At 34.3% G+C, this 20647-nt stretch overlaps 1 protein-coding gene across 1 annotated transcript in view; it reads left to right on the forward strand.

The window, feature by feature from the left end:
• Positions 1-20647, forward strand: part of LOC148949981 (uncharacterized) — a 93497-nt gene that overhangs the window by 47684 nt on the left and 25166 nt on the right. Inside the window, exon 4 of the mRNA XM_089091380.1 lies at positions 5121-5148. Within this exon, the coding sequence (XP_088947506.1) occupies positions 5121-5148 (28 nt within the window). The remainder of the gene's footprint in view (positions 1-5120; positions 5149-20647) is intronic.

Raw genomic sequence — 20647 nt, forward strand, 5'->3', positions numbered from 1 at the left:
ATATATATATATATATATATATATATATATATATATATATATATATATATATATATATATATATATATATATATATATATATATATATATATATATATATATATATATATATATATATATATATATATATATATATATATATATATATATATATATATTAAAATGAATGAAAGAAGAGTATTAAAATGCAAACGGGGTCAAAAGGTGGTAAAAAGGCCTTATCAACAATATTTTTGTAATGACTTACCGTGTCAAGATGAAACTTCCGGGGCATCATGTGGTAAACATTCAACTGACCAAAAGACAACCTATACAAGCTACTACAGCTATCAATACTGCTGCTACCACTGTTACTACTACTACTACTTATGAAAACACTACCACTGCTACTAATTCTCATGTTAAAACCCCTATTATTATGAAACTAGTAATGTTATCGCTATCCGCATGAACATGAAAATTTCAGAAGATATTGACGGAAAAATTTGAACTAAATCAAAACGTACTATGTACGTGCAGATTTACAAAAACGGCGTACCTCAAGAATGGATTTGGATATTAAATTCGAACTTTAAATTGCAAGATCAATTGACCAAAATGCAATACGTGCACGTTACTACTTTTACTACCGCTCTGTTACTTTTGCTACTACTACTACTACTAATACTTCTACTACTGCTACCACCACTAATGCTACTACTACTACTCCAATTATTACTCCTATTGCAACTACTAGTCAGGCTAGGATTATTAATACGCAAATTTCAAGAAATGTTGAGGGGAATGTGGGATTAATAAAACTATGAATATGCAGGTTATCAAAAGGGCATATCAGCAATATCATAGCAACTTCCATGGATTTTTGGGGGAGATATTCAACAGACCAAAAGGGAATACTTCAATACTACTGCTGCTACTAGTAACTAGTGCTAGTACAGCTAATATTACTGCTAATAGTCCTACAACTAGTACTACTACTACTACTGTTCCTGTTACAACTATTACAACCATGTCTCAGGGTAATAAATAAAAGTTCAAATAGGGATACAATCCTTTTAATAGACAGCTATGATGATAACAGTGATAGAAATTCACAAAAATACTAGATATTTTGGTCACATATGCAGTGACCGTCATCAGTAGTAAAATTAAACTAAAACAATTTAAAACAATAGTTTATATACAACATCAAATAAAACTACATATTGTTTAATTCTCTAATACTTTTCAAAGCAAAGGCGGAAGCTAGCGTCTTTAACCTTCTTAGATTCGGTTCATTAGCGTTCAACGATATACCACTTGGACAAAGGTCAACTACAGTGGGTGAATTGAACTTTACTCTGTCAGATTTTAATGAATTATCGGAGATAGAATTTAGCCCAATTCACCTGTGTCACGATTCAAAGCAATGTTCTTGAATAAGATTATCTTTATTTCAAGAGTTTATTATCTGCGTCTCAGGGTATGAAGGTAGAATTTGAGGGAACATTAACCGGGGAGGTTGAACTGAATCACACCATGCTGATTTTATGAAGGTTGTCAAAAGAGCGTATCAGCAATTTCTTAGGAACCGTTTGGTGTGTGAAGTTGAAACTTACAGCCTTTGTTGTGAGGGATGTTGAACTAATCAAAAGATAATACTTGTTTGCTAATATTATTGCCTCTAATACTACTACTATTACTACTACTGCTGCTGCTACTACTACTACTACTGCTGCTACCACTATTACTAAAGGGCATATCAGCAATATCATAGCAACTTCCATGAATTTTTGGGGGAGATATTCAACAGACCAAAAGGGAATACTCCGATACTACTGCTGCTACTAGTAACTAGTGCTATTACAGCTAATATTACTGCTAATAGTCCTACAACTAGTGCTACTACTACTACTGTTCCCGTTACAACTATTACAACTATGTCTCAGGGTAATATTTAAAAGTTCAAACATGGATAGAATCCTTTTAGTAGACAGTGATGATGATAACAGTGATAGAAATTCACAAAAATACTAGATATTTCGGTCACATATGCAGTGACCTTCATCAGTAGTAAAACTAAACTAAAACAATCTAAAACAATAGTTTATATACAAAATCAAATAAAACTACATATTTTTTAATTTTCTAATTCTTTTCAAAGCATAGGCGGAAGCTAGCCTCTTTGACCTTCTTGGATTTGGTTCATTAGCGTTCAATGATATACCACTTGGACAGAGGTCAACTACATTGGGTGAATTGAACTTTACTCTGTCAGATTTTAATAAATTATCGTAGATAGAATTTAGCCCAAATTCACCTGTGTCACGATTCAAAGCAATGTTCTTGAATAAGATTTTCTTTATTTCAAGAGTTTATTATCTGCGTGTCAGGGTATGAAGGTAGAATTTGAGGGAATATTGACCGGGAAAGTTGAACTGAATTACACCCCGCTGATTGTATGAAGGTTGTCAAAAGAGCGTATCAGCAATATCTTAGGAACCGTTTGGTGTGTGAAGTTGAAACTTACAGCGCTTGTTGTGAGGGATGTTGAACTAACCAAAAGATAATACATGCTTCCTAATATTATTGCCTCTACTACTACAACTACTACTACTGCTGCTACTACTACTACTACTACTGCTGCTACCACTATTACTACCGCTACCGCTACTAAATTTAAAGCTTCTACTATTAGCTTTACTGCTACTACTATTACTTCTGGTACTCCTACAACTGCCACTAAGACTAAGTGCATTTAGACGACAATTTCGGGGAATATTGAAACAATGCTGAACTATATCAAAATACACTATGCACAAACAGGTTGTAAGGAAGACTAATTAGCAATGATTCAGTAATGGTTTCTTCTATTAAGTTGAAAATTCCAGTGTGTGTTCATAAGGATTTTGAAATCTGTTGAGTGAAAATGAACTATGAGTTTTTAGATTGTTAAAAGGCTGCAACAGTAAACTTTCACGGTACGTAATGGTGGATTTTGTACTAACCAAAAGGCATTATGTGTTTACTATTATTATAACTACTGCTATAACTGTAACTAATGACTCTAATGGTATTAAGGTGAAACTTTTAGGGAGTGTTTAGGGGGAGTTTCAATTAAACGAAAAAAACTGTATGAATGCTGGTTCTCAAAAGGGAATATAATCAATATCACAGGCAGTGCAGCACAATATTATAGGTGAAAGTTTGAAAGAATATAAAGGGGAAATTTGAACAAAGTTAAAACACACTATGTGCATGTAGATTGTCGAAAGTGTGTACATCAGGAATGGATGAGGGTATGAAGTTGAAATTTCGAAATGCCAATATTTGCACGCTACTACTACTATTACCACTTCTACTACTAATACTTACACTATTACGACTACAAATACTGATACTGTAGTGAGTACTACCAAGTCTGAGGAAATTGAAGTGAAAATTTGAGAAAATGTTGAGGGGAAAGTTGAACTTAATCAAGAACACTCTATGTGCTTACAGATTGTCACAAGGGCGTATCAGCAATATGTTGATAACAGCTCATCGTATCAAGCGGATATTTCCATGGCATCACGAGGGTGGTGCTCAACTAGCGAAAAGGCGACATGTGCATACTACTACTGCTATTAATACTGCTGCTATTGCTGTTGCTACTACAACCAATATAACACTACTGCTACTCCTTTTACTACCACTGCCACTATGATAGTAATACTATCAATAATAAGGGTCGGAAGTTGAAAATTTGAGAGAACATAGAGAGGAAATTTGAAGTAAAATCAAAACACACTTTGAGCATGCAGATTGTCAAAAGGGCGTATCTCAGGAATGGATTAGGGAATTAAGTTGGAACTTTCAAGGAATGTTTAAAAGCAATATGTGCACGCTACTATTAATGCTACTACCAATGCTTCTACTACTACTACTACTACAGCTACTCCATCTACTACTTCTATTGCAACAACTACTAACGCCAATAGTAGTAAGATGCAAATTTCCGAAAGTGTTGAAGAGGGAGTTCGACTAAAATAAAACGTACTATGTATATACAGGTTATCAAAAGGGCATATCGGCAATATCATAGAAGAAGGTGACCGGGTACACAGATCAACATACCTGTTTTTTGTAAGGTGGAAGCTATTAAAAAAAAGGATCAAAGTTAACAGAAATAGAAAACTCACATCAGCATTTATTTTTGAGAGGACAGGCAAGAGTAATCAATCACGAAAATAGGACAACAAAGAGTGTAGGGCAACCCTAGTATCCAGCCTCCAAGGTATCTAAGAAATTTTTATTTCAACTATCCTATAGTTTTCTAGCTCTTGCGGGATGTTCGTGGGTATTGTCTTTTTTTTCAATTTGACTCACACCCAAAAATATTTTTGCATTCTAAGCGATGGGCTGGAATCAAATAAAGTAATGTTTAAATACTATTTTGAAAGGTAAGTGCCATTTCCTTTTTTTACTTCGTTTTTTACAGATTTGAGAATTTTCCTCTTCTAAACCTAAATGAACTCATCGAGGCATGGAATGCATCAGAATGTTTATTGCTTAACAGTTTTGTGCTACAAAATGCAGACATTCCCAAAAGAACTTTAAAATATTTTATAATTATTTGTTTCCAAAATGAAGCACATCTTATAGGGTTTATATTTAATCGTATCCAATATTTGAATTTCTTCTTATCCAAATATAGACTCAAAATTTTGCACAGCATGGTATCTCTTCATATGACAACTTTACGTGCCCTAGCATTTCTGGATTGACCTTCAATTCAACTTTCTCAATACTATACTTTTGTCCCTCAAAGGGAGAGATTTCTTATTTATTTTGTGATTTTTGCTGTCTGGCCCTCAGAAACCTCTCGTTATTAAAATTTTCCGCAGGATCCTATCTCTTCAGATGTCAACTTAACCTAGCAGTTCCATGCTCGAATGCACTCTTATCTTTAATGAGCTTTTCAGTCTAGCTTTCACTTTCATTCGAAGTCAATCTTTTTTCCTTATTTCCCCCTTTAGATATTCTTCAGTGGACCTTTTTTGATTGATGAGATAGTCCAATGAACCATTGATTTCCTTTACTACTGCAGCACCTTCTCTCTTGGAATTTCCCAATCTCTAATTTTCTGTTCTACTTTTCAGTGATTGGATGACGGCCATTAGTAATACGGTAAGTTAACCTGACTTATTTTTCTCTAGTTTTTAGGTGTAAGATCATATTCAGATGTTATAACATGAGCTTAGACATGTACGGAGAAATTGATTTTAGGAGTAGTATTTCGAAGAAGGGTTTTTAAGAGAAGAAACTGAAAATAAGAAATTACTGAGAAACCATAAAATTATTAGATTTTGGAGAAGGGCCAGAGCCCCTCACACCATGGGTAAATACCTGCTAAATTATAGGCAGTGCAATAGCGTAGCCTAAGTAAAGAACGATGTTGGCACAATGTATTATTTATTTATTTATTTAATTTATTTTGACCAGGGCTCTTCGTATCGAAGGAGTTGTCGTAGAAACTTCGAAAAGGGCTCATTCAATTGGAAATTGAGCGGGCTAGTGCCCTTTTTGATAGTAAAAAATAATTGAAGGGCAACCAACCCCCTCCCACACATAGGCGTAGAGTTTCGATTTCTCTGGGGGGGGGCAGCCCTTGCACCAAAAACAAAGCAACGTAAAAGCTGTGTTTGCCTTAGGGAAGATGTGGGTAAGATGGGACTTGCATTTTGACATCCTGCTGCGATCCTGCTTATGGCAAAAAAAATTCAAAATTCCCATTTTTTATTTAGGAGCTTGAAACCTTTACAGTGGGGTTATCTGATATTCTAAATCTCATGGCGAGATTTTCATTAAGGTTACTTGATTTCTTGAGGGTGTTTTCAGCTTTTTCAAAAAATAAGCAAATTTTCTCAGGCTCGTAACTTTTGATAGGTAACATTAAATTTCGTGATTTTTTTATATATTGAATAATCATCCAAATTTGGTTCTTTTGGCGTATCTATTATTATCAAGACTCTGTTTCTTACAGTTTCGGTCACTTTTTGGTCCACCCCGCTCCTTACTTACAGTTCGTTTCCGCGAACTGTTTGATTATGTTGTACGAGTATTGATCAATTTTGATGATAAAACGTGTTACGTTAATACCCTTTTATATCGTTTTTGTTTTGAAAAGTTATCCAAATCTTTGTCCTTTCACGAAATTAGGAGTAGTAACCTTTCTTGACCATTTCCATAAAATGTTTCTTAAAAAGCAAATAATGGCATTCTGCAGGTGACAAGGCACTAACAGAAACATAATTTATTGTCACTTTTCTCCCAACAATAGGTTGAAAATATTCTCTTCGTGCTGCCTAAGAAAACATAATTTATGACTGGGAAATGTTTCATTTTCTGTCCTTGGAATTTCTTAAATTCAAAAAGTCAAGAGTTTATTTAGTAATTATGCTGAATTATACTGTTCTTGTATTTTCTTGCCACAATCTCTCGCGGAATTTTCTGTATGGCATCCAATTATAATAAAAACTAAAACGACATTGAAACTTAAGGAGAGAAGAAATTAACCCACGCAGGAAGTCAAGTATAAATTGAACAGAAATAACTACTACTGCTACTAATGAGTGACTCCAGCACCAAGCCACCTGAGGTCGACAGAGCTGCACACGCTTCTCCTCTGCATCAATCTATTCAAAGATTAACTCTTTATCCCCTGTCATGTAAGTAGAGTAAGAGGTACCATTTCTATGGCCCCTCCGTACCAAACAGGTTTTTCTGGTAGTCCTATTCTACAGGTCATTACACCTTTGCTAAGAGATTTACGCAATTTAAGGACAAGTTTTTCTGACGTAGATTTCTAGTTCATGATATACAAGTTTTTTTTTAGGTTAAATCCGTGGTCATTCATCTGTAAGTTGATTAGTAGGTTTTTTTTTAAAACTTGGCTAATAGGTTTTTAAACCTATTACTACGAACGCTACATGCATTCCATTTTTGGAACTAGGAGCGAGATTGTGTGATGCTATCAGACTGGTTTCGTGTCATGGGTTCATTAATAGAAGGACTAATGTTTTTGAAAAGGGTAATTACTTCATTAGTTTACGAGATTTGCGAATTTTTTGCGAAAAGGTATTTGCGTAAAGGTATTGCGATGGTTAAGAATGCCTCACGGGTAATTAAAGAATGGGATGCTTGCATCAACAATACAAAGAATATGCTCAGATACTTAATAGATTTGACGCCTACAAGAGACATTGGTAGAAGGTATTCAATAGCCTAATTGAAAAGTGACGATAGAATGACATTGTGACTTGACCTAGCTTTACCTCGCCGATGTGGTCTGTATAATACACAAGTGATGATTTGCACAGTGTTGTCAATTTTAAATAGTTTAGAAATAAAAAAAAATAACAAGAAATGGCTGAAAAGTGTTTTGAGGGAGTTGAGTTGCACGAGGGTTCAGTTACATGCGGATTCAGTTACACGGGGATTATTTAAATGGGGTCGAGTAGCACGGAGGTTCAGTTGTACAGGGTTTCGGTTATACAGGGGTTCACTTACATGGGGGGTTCAGTTGTACGGGGTTTCGGTTATACAGGGGTTCAGTTACATGGGGAGTTCAGTTATTTTTTCTGATTTTGCGTGTTTTCGCAAGAAAATAACTGGTCTTTTAGCAAACTTAGCCATAGCTACCTGAAACTCTGCATAAATATCTTCATTTTTAATCTAATTGCATAGCTACTAAAGGAACATTGAACATTTCTTCTGATTTTGGGTGACCACCCGGCGCCCCAAAGACTCCTGAGCCTCCATTATAATACTTTTTAAGGCTTTATTATATCTTTTCAGCACAAATTATTATTTTAGGGAATTATTTCGGTGAAACAGTTAGAGACATTTGAACGGTGTTGTGAGGTCCCTTAGCACAATCCCAAAGGGCTCCGATCCCCCCACCCCAACCCCGAAGGAAGCCCCCGGACAACAAAGGTTCTCTGGACCCCCAAAGGACCCCCGGCGCCCCGATCCCTCCTGAGTCCCCCATTATAATACTTTTTAAGGCTTTATTATATCTTTTCAGAACAAATTATTATTTTAGGCAATTATTTCGGTGAAACAGTTAGAGACATTTTAAGAGATGATTTTAGAAAAGGACTTGAGGGTGAAACTCTGTGGTCGTTATAATACACAAGTTCCATTTAAACGGTGTTGTGAGGTCCCTTACCACAACCCCAAAGGGCTCCGATCCCCCCACCCCAACTCCGAAGGAAGCCCCCGGACAGCAAAGGTTCTCTGGACCCCCAAAGGACCCCCGGTGCCCCGATCCCTCCTGAGTCCTCCATTATAATACTTTTTAAGGCTTTATTATATCTTTTCAGAACAAATTATTATTTTAGGGAATTATTTCGGTGAAACAGTTAGAGACATTTTAAGAGGGTTGTGAGGTCCCTTACCACAACCCCAAAGGGCTCCAATCCCCCCCCCCCAACCCCGAAGGAAGCCCCCGGACAGCAATGGTTCTCTGTACCCCCAACGGACCCCCGGGGCCCCGATGCCTACTGAGTCCCCCATTATAATACTTTTTAAGGCTTTATTATATCTTTTCAGAACAAATTATTATTTTAGGGAATTATTTCGGTGAAACTCTGTGGTCATTATAATACACAAGTTCCATTTGAACGGTGTTGTGAGGTCCCTTAGCACAACCCCAAAGGGCTCCGATCCCCCCACCCCAACCCCGAAGGAAGCCCCCCAGACGGCAAAGGTTCTCTGGACCCCCAAAGGACCCCCGGCGCCCTGATGCCTCCTGAGTCCCCCATTATAATACTTTTTAAGGCTTTATTATATCTTTTCAGAACAAATTATTATTTTAGGGAATTATTTGGGTGAAACAGTTAGAGACATTTTAAGAGATGATTTTAGAAGAGGACTTGAGGGTGAAACTCTGTGGTCGTTATAATACACAAGTTCCATTTGAACAGTGTTGTGAGGTCCCCTTACCGCAACCCCAAAGGGCTCCGATCCCCCACCCCAACCCCGAAGGAACCCCCCGGTCCTTAAAGGTTCTCTAGGCTCCCAAAGGGGCCCCCGGGGTCCCCAAAGACTCCCGAGCCTCCATTATAATACTTTTTAAGGCTTTATTATATCTTTTCAGAAAAAATTATTATTTTAGGGAATTATTTCGGTGAAACAGGCCCTCATTGGTGTTTGTTGTCTGAAACCTATAGTTTGGGATGAATAGTTTGCTATTTCAAGCTTTTCTGAGCTAAGGTTTCTTAGTATTTCATAGGTGTGTGTTGTCTGAAACTTATGATTTGAGGTATGTAATTTGCTATTTCCGACCAGATTTCTTAGTCTTTCGTAGGTATGTGGTGTCTGAAACCTATGATTTGGGATGTGTGGGTTGCTATTTTTTGACTTTTCTGAGCTGGATTTCTTAGCCTTTCGTAGGTGTGTGTTGACTGAAACCTATGATTTGGGAATGAGTGGTTTGCTATTTTTGACTTTTCTGAGTTAGATTTCTTAGCATTTCATAGGTGTGTGCTTTCAGAAAATGATTTGGGAGGTGTAGTTTGCTTTTTGGACTTTTCAGAGCTAGGATTCTTAGTCCCTCATAGGTGTTTGTTGTCTGAAACTTCTAGTTTGGGATGAGTAGTTGGATATTTCAGACTTTTCTGAGCTAAGGTTTCTTAGTATTTCGTAGGTGAAGCTTCCACGTCAGTTTTAAGTTCACCAAGACATGCAAAATTTAAAGTTCAGTTCTAATTTTTCCATAGAAGATAGGAAAAGTTATACTATTATTGTGATTATTTTCTATGAAGATAGAAGGTTTCACTTTAATTCTAAATTTTCTTAAATTCAGTTCCGACTTTTCTCAAAGAGATGAGAAAATTTAAAGTTCAATTCAAAATTTTCTCAACGAAGTCAAGGAAAGTTCAAGTTCCCTTCCGAATTTTACCAAAGAACACAATTCAATTCTAATTTATCCAGAGAAAATAAAAATCTTCCACTTAAGTTCTTTATTTCACAAAGACATAAAGAAATTTTAAGTTCAATTCTAAATTTTTCTGTGGAAGATAGAAGAAGTAATACCATACTTGTGAATATTTTCCCGGAAGATAAAAAGTTCTAGTTAAATTTTAAATTTTCTGAATGAAGTGAAGAAAAGTTCAAGCTACCTACTGAATTTTACCAAAGAACACAATTAAATTATAATTTATCCAGGGAAAATAAAAATCTTCCACTTAAGTTCTTTATTTCACAAAGACATAAAGAAATTTAAAGTTCATTTCTAAATTTTTCAGTGGAAGATAGAAAAATTAATACCATACTTGTGAATATTGTCCTGGAAGATAAAAAGTTCTAGTTCAATTTAAAATTTTCTCAACCAAGTGAAGAAGAATTCAAGTTCTCTTCGGAAATCTACCAAAGAACACAATTCAATTCTAATTTCAACAGAGAAAATAAATATATTACACTTCTGTTCTTTATTTCACAAAGACATAAAGAAATTTAAAATTAAATTCTAAATTTTTCGGTGGAAGATAGAAAAAGTAATACCATACTTGTGAATATTTTCACGGAAGATAAAAAAGTTCTAGTTCAATTTAAAATTTTCTCAATGAAGTGAAGAAAAGTTCAAGATCTCTACTGAATTTTACCAAAGAACACAATTCAATTCTGATTTATCCAGAGACAACAAAAATCTTCTACTTAAGGTCTTTATTTTAAAAAGACATAAAGAAATTTAGGGTTAAATTATAAATTTTTCGATGTAAGATAGAAAAAGTAATACCATACTTGTGAATATTTTCCCGCAAGATAAAAAGTTCTAGTTCAATTTAAAAATTTCCCAACGAAGTGAAGAAAAATTCAAGTTTTCTACTGAATTTTACCAAAGAACACAATTCAATTCTAAGTTGCCTAGAGTAAATAAAAATCTTCCACCTAATTTCTTTATTTCACAAAGAAATAAAGAAATTTAAAGTTCAAGTCTAAATTTTTCAGTGGAAGATAGAAAAAGTAATACCATACCTGTGAATATTTTCTCGAAGAGATGAAAAATTTAAAATACTGTTCCAAATTTTTCACAGAAGATAAAAAAGTTCAAGTTCTCTTCGGAATTTTACCAAAGAACACAATTCTAATTTCTCCAGAGAAAATAAAAATCTTCCACTTAAGTTCTTTATTTCACAGAGACATAAAGAAATTTAAAGTTCAATTCTAAATTTTTCGGTGGAAGATAGAAAAAGTAATACCATACTTGTGAATATTTTCCCGGAAGATAAAAAGTTCTAGTTCAATTTACAATTTTCTCAACGAAGTGAAGAAAAGTTCAATTTCTCTTCTGAATTTTACTAAAGCAAATTCTTTCTTGAATTTGCCTCCTGGATAAATAAAAAAGACATTTCATTCAAGAAATTATGACAAATTCTAAGTAAGTAACAAACTGTTTCTTGAATCCTCCTCCTGAATGCACAATACAGTTATTTCATTTAAGAAATTACGAAAAAATTGTAAGCAAGTAACAAAATCTTTCTTGAATACACCTTGTGGATACACAATGCAGAAATTTCATATAAGAAATTATCAAAAATTGTAAGTAAGTAGCAAATTCTTTCTCGAATTCGCCTCCTGGATCAATAAAAAAGAAATTTCATTCAAGAAATTATGACAAAATTCTAAGTAAGTAACAAACTCTTTCTTGAAGATATCTCATGGATACAACAAACTCTCTATTGTTTTCATGAGTTAGATATACGATGTAGAAATTAAATTCAAGAAATTATGAAAAAATTCTCAGTCTAAGTAGCAAATTCTTTCTTGAATTCACCTGTTGGGTAAACAAAAAGACATTTCGTTCAAGAAATTATGACAAAATTTAAAGTAAGTAACAAACTCTTTATTGTTTTCACGAGTTAGATATACGATGTAGAAATTAATTTCAAGAAATTATGAAAAAATTCTCCGTAAGTAACCATTTCTTTCTTGAAGTCAACTCTTGGATACACAGTACGGAAATTTCATTCTAGAAATTATGAAAATATTTGTAAGTAAGTAACAAACTCTTTATTGATTCCGCCTCTTGGATATACAGTACAGATACTTCATTCAAGAAATTATGAAAAAAGACACAAGTAAGTAACTTTTTTTCTCTTTATCACAAAAAATTTTCACTTGGCTACACGATGTAGAAATTTAATTCAAGAAATTATGAAAACATTCTCAGTAAGTAACAATTTCTTTCTTGAATTCAACTCTTAGATACACAATACGGAAATTTCATTCAAGAAATTATGAAAGTATTTGTAAGTAAGTAACAAGCTCTTTATTGATTTCACCTCTTGAATATAAAGTACAGATACTTCATTCAAGAAACGTGATTAAACACGTTTTGAAACTACATGCTATTTGCTTGCCTTTCCTTGGCACCTTTCCAAATGAGCGGGGATTCCCCACTGCTTCCTACACATTGCAAAAAAGTGAGCAGTACGAAAACTCCACGTTTTCAACCAGACTGTTTTTTTTTTTTTAGACAACACGAGAGACATGCAAAGTCGACATAGCTTTATTTCATTTTTAAGGTTAATGTAGACGAGGTTACGTGCGCGCACGTAACCTCGTCTAAATTAAGCTTAAAAATGAAATAAAGCTATGCCGACTTTGCATGTCTCTCGTGTTGTCTAAAAAAAAACCAGTCTGGTTGAAAATGTGGAGTTTTCGTACTGCTCACTTTTTTGCAATGTGTAAGAAGCAGTGGGGAATCCCCGCTCATTTGGAAAGGTGCCAAGGAAAGGCAAGCAAATAGCATGCAGTTTCAAAACGTGTTTAATCACGTTTCTTGAATGAAGTATCTGTACTGTATATTCAAGAGGTGAAATCAATAAAGAGCTTGTTACTTACTTACAAATACTTTCATAATTTCTTGAATGAAATTTCCGTATTGTGTATCTAAGAGTTGAATTCAAGAAAGAAATTGTTACTTACTGAGAATTTTTTCATAATTTCTTGAATTAAATTTCTACATCGTGTAGCCAAGTGAAAATTGTTTGTGATAAAGAGAAAAAAAGTTACTTACTTGCGATTTTTTTCATAATTTCTTGAAAGAAGTATCTGTACTGTATATCCAAGAGGTGGAATCAATAAAGAGTTTGTTACTTACTTACAAATATTTTCATAATTTCTTGAATGAAATTTCCGTACTGTATATCCAAGAGTTGACTTCAAGAAAGAAATGGTTACTTACTGAGAATTTTTTCATAATCTCTTGAAATTAATTTCTACATCGTATATCTAACTCGTGAAAACAATAAAGAGTCTGTTACTTACTTAGAATTTTGTCATAATTTCTTGAACGAAATGTTTTTTTGTTTATCCAACAGGTGAATTCAAGAAAGAATTTGCTGCTTAGACTGAGAATTTTTTCATAATTTCTTGAATTTTAATTTCTACATCGTATATCTAACTCATGAAAACAATAGAAATTTCTGCATTATGTATCCATGAGATATCTTCAAGAAAGAGTTTGTTACTTACTTATAATTTTGTCATAATTTCTTGAATGAAATTTCTTTTTTATTGATCCAGGAGGCGAATTCGAGAAAGAATTTGCTACTTACTTACAATTTTTGATAATTTCTTAAATGAAATTTCTGCATTGTGTATCCACGAGGTGTATTCAAGAAAGAGTTTGTTACCTGCTTACAATTTTTTCATAATTTCTTAAATGAAATAACTTTATTGTGCATTCAGAAGGAGGATTCAAGAAACAGTTTGTTACTTACTTAGAATTTGTCATAATTTCTTGAATGAAATGTCTTTTTTATTTATCCAGGAAGCGAATTCAAGATAGAATTTGCTTTAGTAAAATTCAGAAGAGAACTTGAACTTTTCTTCACTTTGTTGAGAAAATTGTAAATTGAACTAGAACTTTTTATCTTCCGGGAAAATATTCACAAGTATGGTATTACTTTTTCTATCTTCCACCGAAAAATTTAGAATTGAACTTTAAATTTCTTTATGTCTTTGTGAAATAAATAACTTAAGTTGAAGATTTTTATTTTCTCTGGAGAAATCAGAATTGAATTGTGTTCTTTGGTAAAATTCCGAAGAGAACTTGAACTTTTTTATCTTCTGTGAAAAATTTGGAACGGTATTTTAAATTTTTCATCTCTTCGAGAAAATATTCACAGGTATGGTATTACTTTTTCTATCTTCCACCGAAAAATTTAGAATTGAACTTTAAATTTCTTTATGTCTTTGTGAAATAAAGAACTTAAGTGGAAGATTTTTATTTTCTCTGGTGAAATTAGAATTGAATTGTGTTCTTTGGTAAAATTCAGAAGAGAACTTGAATTCTTCTTCACTTCGTTGAGAAAATTTTGAATTGAACTAGAACTTTTTATCTTCCGGGAAAATATTCACAAGTATGCTATTACTTTCTCTATCTTCCATCGAAAAATTTAGAATTGAACTCTAAATTTATTTATGTCTTTGTAACATAAAGAACTTAAGTGGAAGATTTTTGTTTTCTCTGGAGAAATTAGAATTGAATTATGTTCTTTGGTAAAATTCAGTAGAGAACTTGAACTTTTCTTAACTTCATTGAGAAAATTTTAAACTGAACTAGAACTTTTTATCTTCCGTGAAAATATTCACAAGTATGGTATTGCTTTTTCTATCTTCCACCGAAAAATTTAGAAATGAACTTTAAATTTCTTTATGACCTTTTGAAATAAAGAACTGAAGTGGAAGATTTTATTTTCTTTGGTGAAATTAGAATTGAATTGTGTTCTTTGGTAAAATTCAGAAGAGAACTTGAATTCTTCTTCACTTCATTGAGAAAATTTTGAATTGAACTAGAACTTTTTATCTTCCGGGAAAATAATCACAAGTATGGTATTACTTTTTCTATCTTCCAATGAAAAAATTTAGAATCGAACTTTAAATTTATTTATGTCTTTGTGAAATATAGAACTTAAGTGGAAGATTTTTGTTTTCTCTGGATAAATTAGAATTGAATTGTGTTCTTTGGTAAAATTCAGTAGGGAACTTGAACTTTTCTTCACTTCATTGAGAAAATTTAAAATTGAACTAAAACTTTTTATCTTCCGTGAAAATATTCACAAGTATGGTATTACTTTTTCTATCTTCCACTGAAAAATTTAGAATTGAACTTTAAATTTCTTTATGTCTTTGTGAAATAAAGAACTTAAGTGGAAGATTTTTATTTTCTCTGGATAAATTAGAATTGAATTGTGTTCTTTGGTAAAATTCAGTATGGAACTTGAACTTTCCTTGACTTCGTTGAGAAAATTTTGAATTGAACTTTAAATTTTCTCATCTCTTTGAGAAAAGTCGGAACGGAATTTAAGAAAATTTAGAATTAAAGTGAAACTTTCTATCTTCATAGAAAATAATCACAATAATAGTATAACTTTTCCTATCTTCTATGGAAAAATTAGAACTGAACTTTAAATTTTTTATGTCTTGGTGAACTTAAAACTGACGTGGAAGCATCACCTACGAAATACTAAGAAACCTTAGCTCAGAAAAGTCTGAAATATCCAACTACTCATCCCAAACTAGAAGTTTCAGAAAACAAACACCTATGAGGGACTAAGAATCCTAGCTCTGAAAAGTCCAAAAAGCAAACTACACCTCCCAAATCATAATTTTCTGAAAGCAAACACCTATGAAATGCTAAGAAATCTAACTCAGAAAAGTCAAAAATAGCAAACCACTCATTCCCCAATCATAGGTTTTAGTCAACACACACCTATGAAAGAGAAAGAAATCCAGCTGATAAAAGTAAAAAAATAGCAACCCACACATCCAAAATCATAGGTTTCAGACACTACACACCTACGAAAGACGTAAAAAATTTGGTTATAAAAGGTCGCAAATAGCAAATTGCATACCTCAAATCATAAGTTTCAGACAACACACACCTATGAAATACTAAGAAACCTTAGCTCAGAAAAGCTTGAAATAGCAAACTATTCATCCCAAACTATAGGTTTCAGACAACAAACACCTATGAGGGCCTTTTTCACCGAAATAATTCCCTAAAATAATAATTTGTTCTGAAAAGATATAATAAAGCCTTAAAAAGTATTATAATGGTGGCGCGGGCGTCTTTGGGGGCGCGGGGGGCCCCTTTGGTAGCCTTTAGAACTTTTGAGGCCGGGGGGTTGCCTTCGGGTTTGGGGTGGGGTATCGGAGCCCTTTGGGGTTGCGGTAAGGGGACCTCACAACACTGTTCAAATGGAACTTGTGTATTATAACGACCACAGAGTTTCACCCTCAAGTCCTCTTCTAAAATCATCTCTTAAAATGTCTCTAACTGTTTCACCGAAATAGTTCCCTAAAATAATAATTTGTTCTGAAAAGATATAATAAAGCCTTAAAAAGTATTATAATGGGGGACTCAGGAGGCATCGGGGCGCCGGGGGTCCTTTGGGGGTCCAGAGAACCTTTGCTGTCCGGGAGCTTCCTTCGGGGTTGGGGTGGGGGGATCGGAGCCCTTTGGGGTTGTGGTAAGGGACCTCACAACCCTCTTAAAATGTCTCTAACTGTTTCACCGAAATAATTCCCTAAAATAATAATTTGTTCTGAAAAGATATAATAAAGCCTTAAAAAGTATTATAATGGGGGACTCAGGAGGCATCGGGGCGCCGGGGGTCCTTTGGGGTCCAGAGAACCTTTGCTGTCCGGGGGCTTCCTTCGGGGTTTGGGTGGGGGGGGGGGTCGGAGCCCTTTGGGGTTGTGGTAAGGGACCTCGCAACACCGTTCAAATGGAACTTGTGTATTATAACGACCACAGAGTTTCACCCTCAAGTCCTTTTCTAAAAACATCTCTTAAAATGTCTCTAACTGTTTCACCAAAATAATTGCCTAAAATAATAATTTGTTCTGAAAAGATGTAATAAAGCCTTAAAAAGTATTATAATGGGGGACTCAGAAGGCATCGGGGCGCCGGGGGTCCTTTGGGGGTCCAGAGAACCTTTGCTGTCCGGGGACTTCCTTCGGGGTTGGGGTGGGGTGATCGGAGCCCTTTGGGGTTGTGGTAAGGGATCTCACAACCCTCTTAAAATGTCTCTAACTGTTTTACCGAAATAATTCCCTAAAATAATAATTTGTTCTGAAAAAATATAATAAAGCCTTAAAAAGTATTATAATGGGGGACTCAGGAGGCATCGGGGCGCAAGGGGTCCTTTGGGGGTCCAGAGAACCTTTGCTGTCCGGGGGCTTCCTTCGGGGTTGGGGTGGGGGGGGGGTCGGAGCCCTTTGGGGTTGTGGTAAGGGACCTCGCAACACCGATCAAATGGAACTTGTGTATTATAACGACCACAGAGTTTCACCCTCAAGTCCTTTTCTAAAAACATCTCTTAAAATGTCTCTAACTGTTTCACCGAAATAATTGCCTAAAATAATAATTTGTTCTGAAAAGATATAATAAAGCCTTAAAAAGTATTATAATGGGGGACTCAGGAGGCATCGGGGCGCCGCGGGTCCTTTGGGGGTCCAGAGAACCTTTGCTGTCCGGGGGCTTCCTTCGGGGTTGGGCTGGGGGATCGGAGCCCTTTGGGGTTGTGGTAAGGGACCTCACAACACCGTTCAAATGGAACTTGTGTATTATAACGACCACAGAGTTTCACCCTCAAGTCCGTTTCTAAAATCATCTCTTAAAATGTCTCTAACTGTTTCACCGAAATAATTCCCTAAAATAATAATTTGTTCTGAAAAGATATAATAAAGCCTTAAAAAGTATTATAATGGGGGACTCAGGAGGCATCGGGCGCCGGGGGTCCTTTGGGGGTCCAGAGAACCTTTGTTGTCCGGGGGCTTCCTTCGGGGTTGGGGTGGGGGGATCGGAGCCCTTTGGGATTGTGCTAAGGGACCTCACAACACCGTTCAAATGTCTCTAACTGTTTCACCGAAATAATTCCCTAAAATAATAATTTGTTCTGAAAAGATATAATAAAGCCTTAAAAAGTATTATAATGGAGGCTCAGGAGTCTTTGGGGCGCCAGGTGGTCACACAAAATCAGAAAAAATGTTCAATGTTCCTTTAGTAGCTATGCAATTAGATTAAAAATGAAGATATTTATGCAGAGTTTCAGATAGCTATGGCTAAGTTTGCTAAAAGACCAGTTATTTTCTTGCGAAAACACGCAAAATCAGAAAAAATAACTGAACCCCTGTATAACCGAAACCCCGTACAACTGAACCCCCCATGTAAGTGAACCCCTGTATAACCGAAACCCTGTACAACTGAACCTCCGTGCTACTCGACCCCATTTAACTAATCCCCGTGTAACTGAATCCGCATGTAACTGAACCCTCGTGCAACTCAACTCCCCCAAAACACTTTTCAGCCATTTCTTGTTAATTTTTTTTATTTCTAAACTATTTAAAATTGACAACACTGTGCAAATCATCACTTGTGTATTATACAGACTACATCGGCGAGGTAAAGCTAGGTCAAGTCACAATGTCATTCTATCGTTACTTTTCAATTAAGCTATTGAATACCTTCTACCAATGTCTCTTGTAGGCGTCAAATCTATTAAGTATCTGAGCATATTCTTTGTTTTGTTGATACAAGCATCCCATTCTTTAATTACCCGTGAGGCATTCTTAACCATCGCCATACCTTTACACAAATACCTTTTCGCAAAAAAATCGGAAATCTCGTAAACTAAGGAAGTAATTACCCTTTTCAAAAACATTAGTCGTTCTATTAATGAACCCATGAAACGAAACCAGTCTGATAGCATCACACAATCTCGCTCCTAGTTCCAAAAATGGAATGCATGTAGCGTTCATAGTAATAGGTTTAAAAACCTATTAGCCAAGTTTTTTAAAAAAAAACCTACTAATCAACTTACAGGTGAATGACCATGGATTTAACCTAAAAAAAAAACTTGTATATCATGAACTAGAAATCTACGTCAGAAAAACTTGTCCTTAAATTGCGTAAATCTCTTAGCAAAGATGTAATGACCTCCTCTTGGCAAAGGTGTAATGACCTGTAGAATAGGACTACCAGAAAAACCTGTTTGGTACGGAGGGGCCATAGAAATGGAACCTCTTAGTCTACTCATGTAGTTCGAGTCTCCTTTAAATCCTTTCTTACGACCTACTCATGAGCACCCATGAGGGGGGCAGGGAAGGGGAGGCTCTAGGGCCCCCCCCCCCCCCCCGGCGGAATGTTGCTGCTTTTTATTTATATAAATTAAAAAAGAAATCCACAAAACTTTTTTTTCAAAGAAAAGTAAAGAGCTCCATTAAGCCAAAAATGGGCAGAAATAAAGTCAATTAATCTTTAAAGCGTTTACCACAAATCACTATCGATAAATAAATGAAACTGACCGTGGATTGTCAGTTTAATATACATACTGATTTTTATTCCTTAAAGTCTTAAATTTTTTTATTTATTTAAGTAAAAAAAAAAGTGAAAACCTTTAAAACGTACTTTGTTTTCATAAAGCGGAAATTATATTCTGGTCTTTATCCACAAATCACTATCGATAAATAAATGAAACTGACCGTGGATTGTCAGTTTAATATACATACTGATTTTTATTCCTTAAAGTCTTAAATTTTTTTATTTATTTAATTAAAAAAAAGTGAAAACCTTTAAAACGTACTTTGTTTTCATAAAGCGGAAATTATATTCTGGTCTTTAACCACAAATCACTATCGATAAATAAATTAAACTGACCGTGGATTGTCAGTTTAATATACATACTGATTTTTATTCCTTAAAGTCTTAAATTTTTCTATTTATTTAATTAAAAAAAAAGTGAAAACCTTTAAAACGTACTTTGTTTTCATAAAGCGGAAATTATATTCTGGTCTTTAACCACAAATCACTATCGATAAATAAATGAAACTGACCGTGGATTGTCAGTTTAATATACATACTGATTTTTATTCCTTAAAGTCTTAAATTTTTTTATTTATTTAATTAAAAAAAAGTGAAAACCTTTAAAACGTACTTTGTTTTCCTAAAGCGGAAATTATATTCTGGTCTTTAACCACAAATCACTATCGATAAATAAATGAAACTGACCGTGGATTGTCAGTTTAATATACATACTGATTTTTATTCCTTAAAGTCTTAAATTTTTTTATTTATTTAAGTAAAAAAAAAGTGAAAACCTTTAAAACGTACTTTGTTTTCCTAAAGCGGAAATTATATTCTGGTCTTTAACCACAAATCACTATCGATAAATAAATGAAACTGACCGTGGATTGTCAGTTTAATATACATACTGATTTTTATTCCTTAAAGTCTTAAATTTTTTTATTTATTTAAGTAAAAAAAAAGTGAAAACCTTTAAAACGTACTTTGTTTTCATAAAGCGGAAATTATATTCTGGTCTTTAACCACAAATCACTATCGATAAATAAATGAAACTGACCGTGGATTGTCAGTTTAATATACATACTGATTTTTATTCCTTAAAGTCTTAAATTTTTTTGTTTATTTAAGTAAAAAAAAAGTGAATACATTTAAAACGTACTTTGTTTTCATAAAGCGGAAATTATATTCTGGTCTTTAACCACAAATCACTATCGATAAATAAATGAAACTGACCGTGGATTGTCAGTTTAATATACATACTGATTTTTATTCCTTAAAGTCTTAAATAAAGTCCTCAAGTTGAGC

Source organism: Artemia sp. Qi Xiang Cuo, chromosome 7 (genome assembly GCF_049724085.1).
Source record: "Artemia sp. Qi Xiang Cuo chromosome 7, ASM4972408v1, whole genome shotgun sequence".
NCBI classification, from domain to species: domain Eukaryota; kingdom Metazoa; phylum Arthropoda; class Branchiopoda; order Anostraca; family Artemiidae; genus Artemia; species Artemia sp. Qi Xiang Cuo.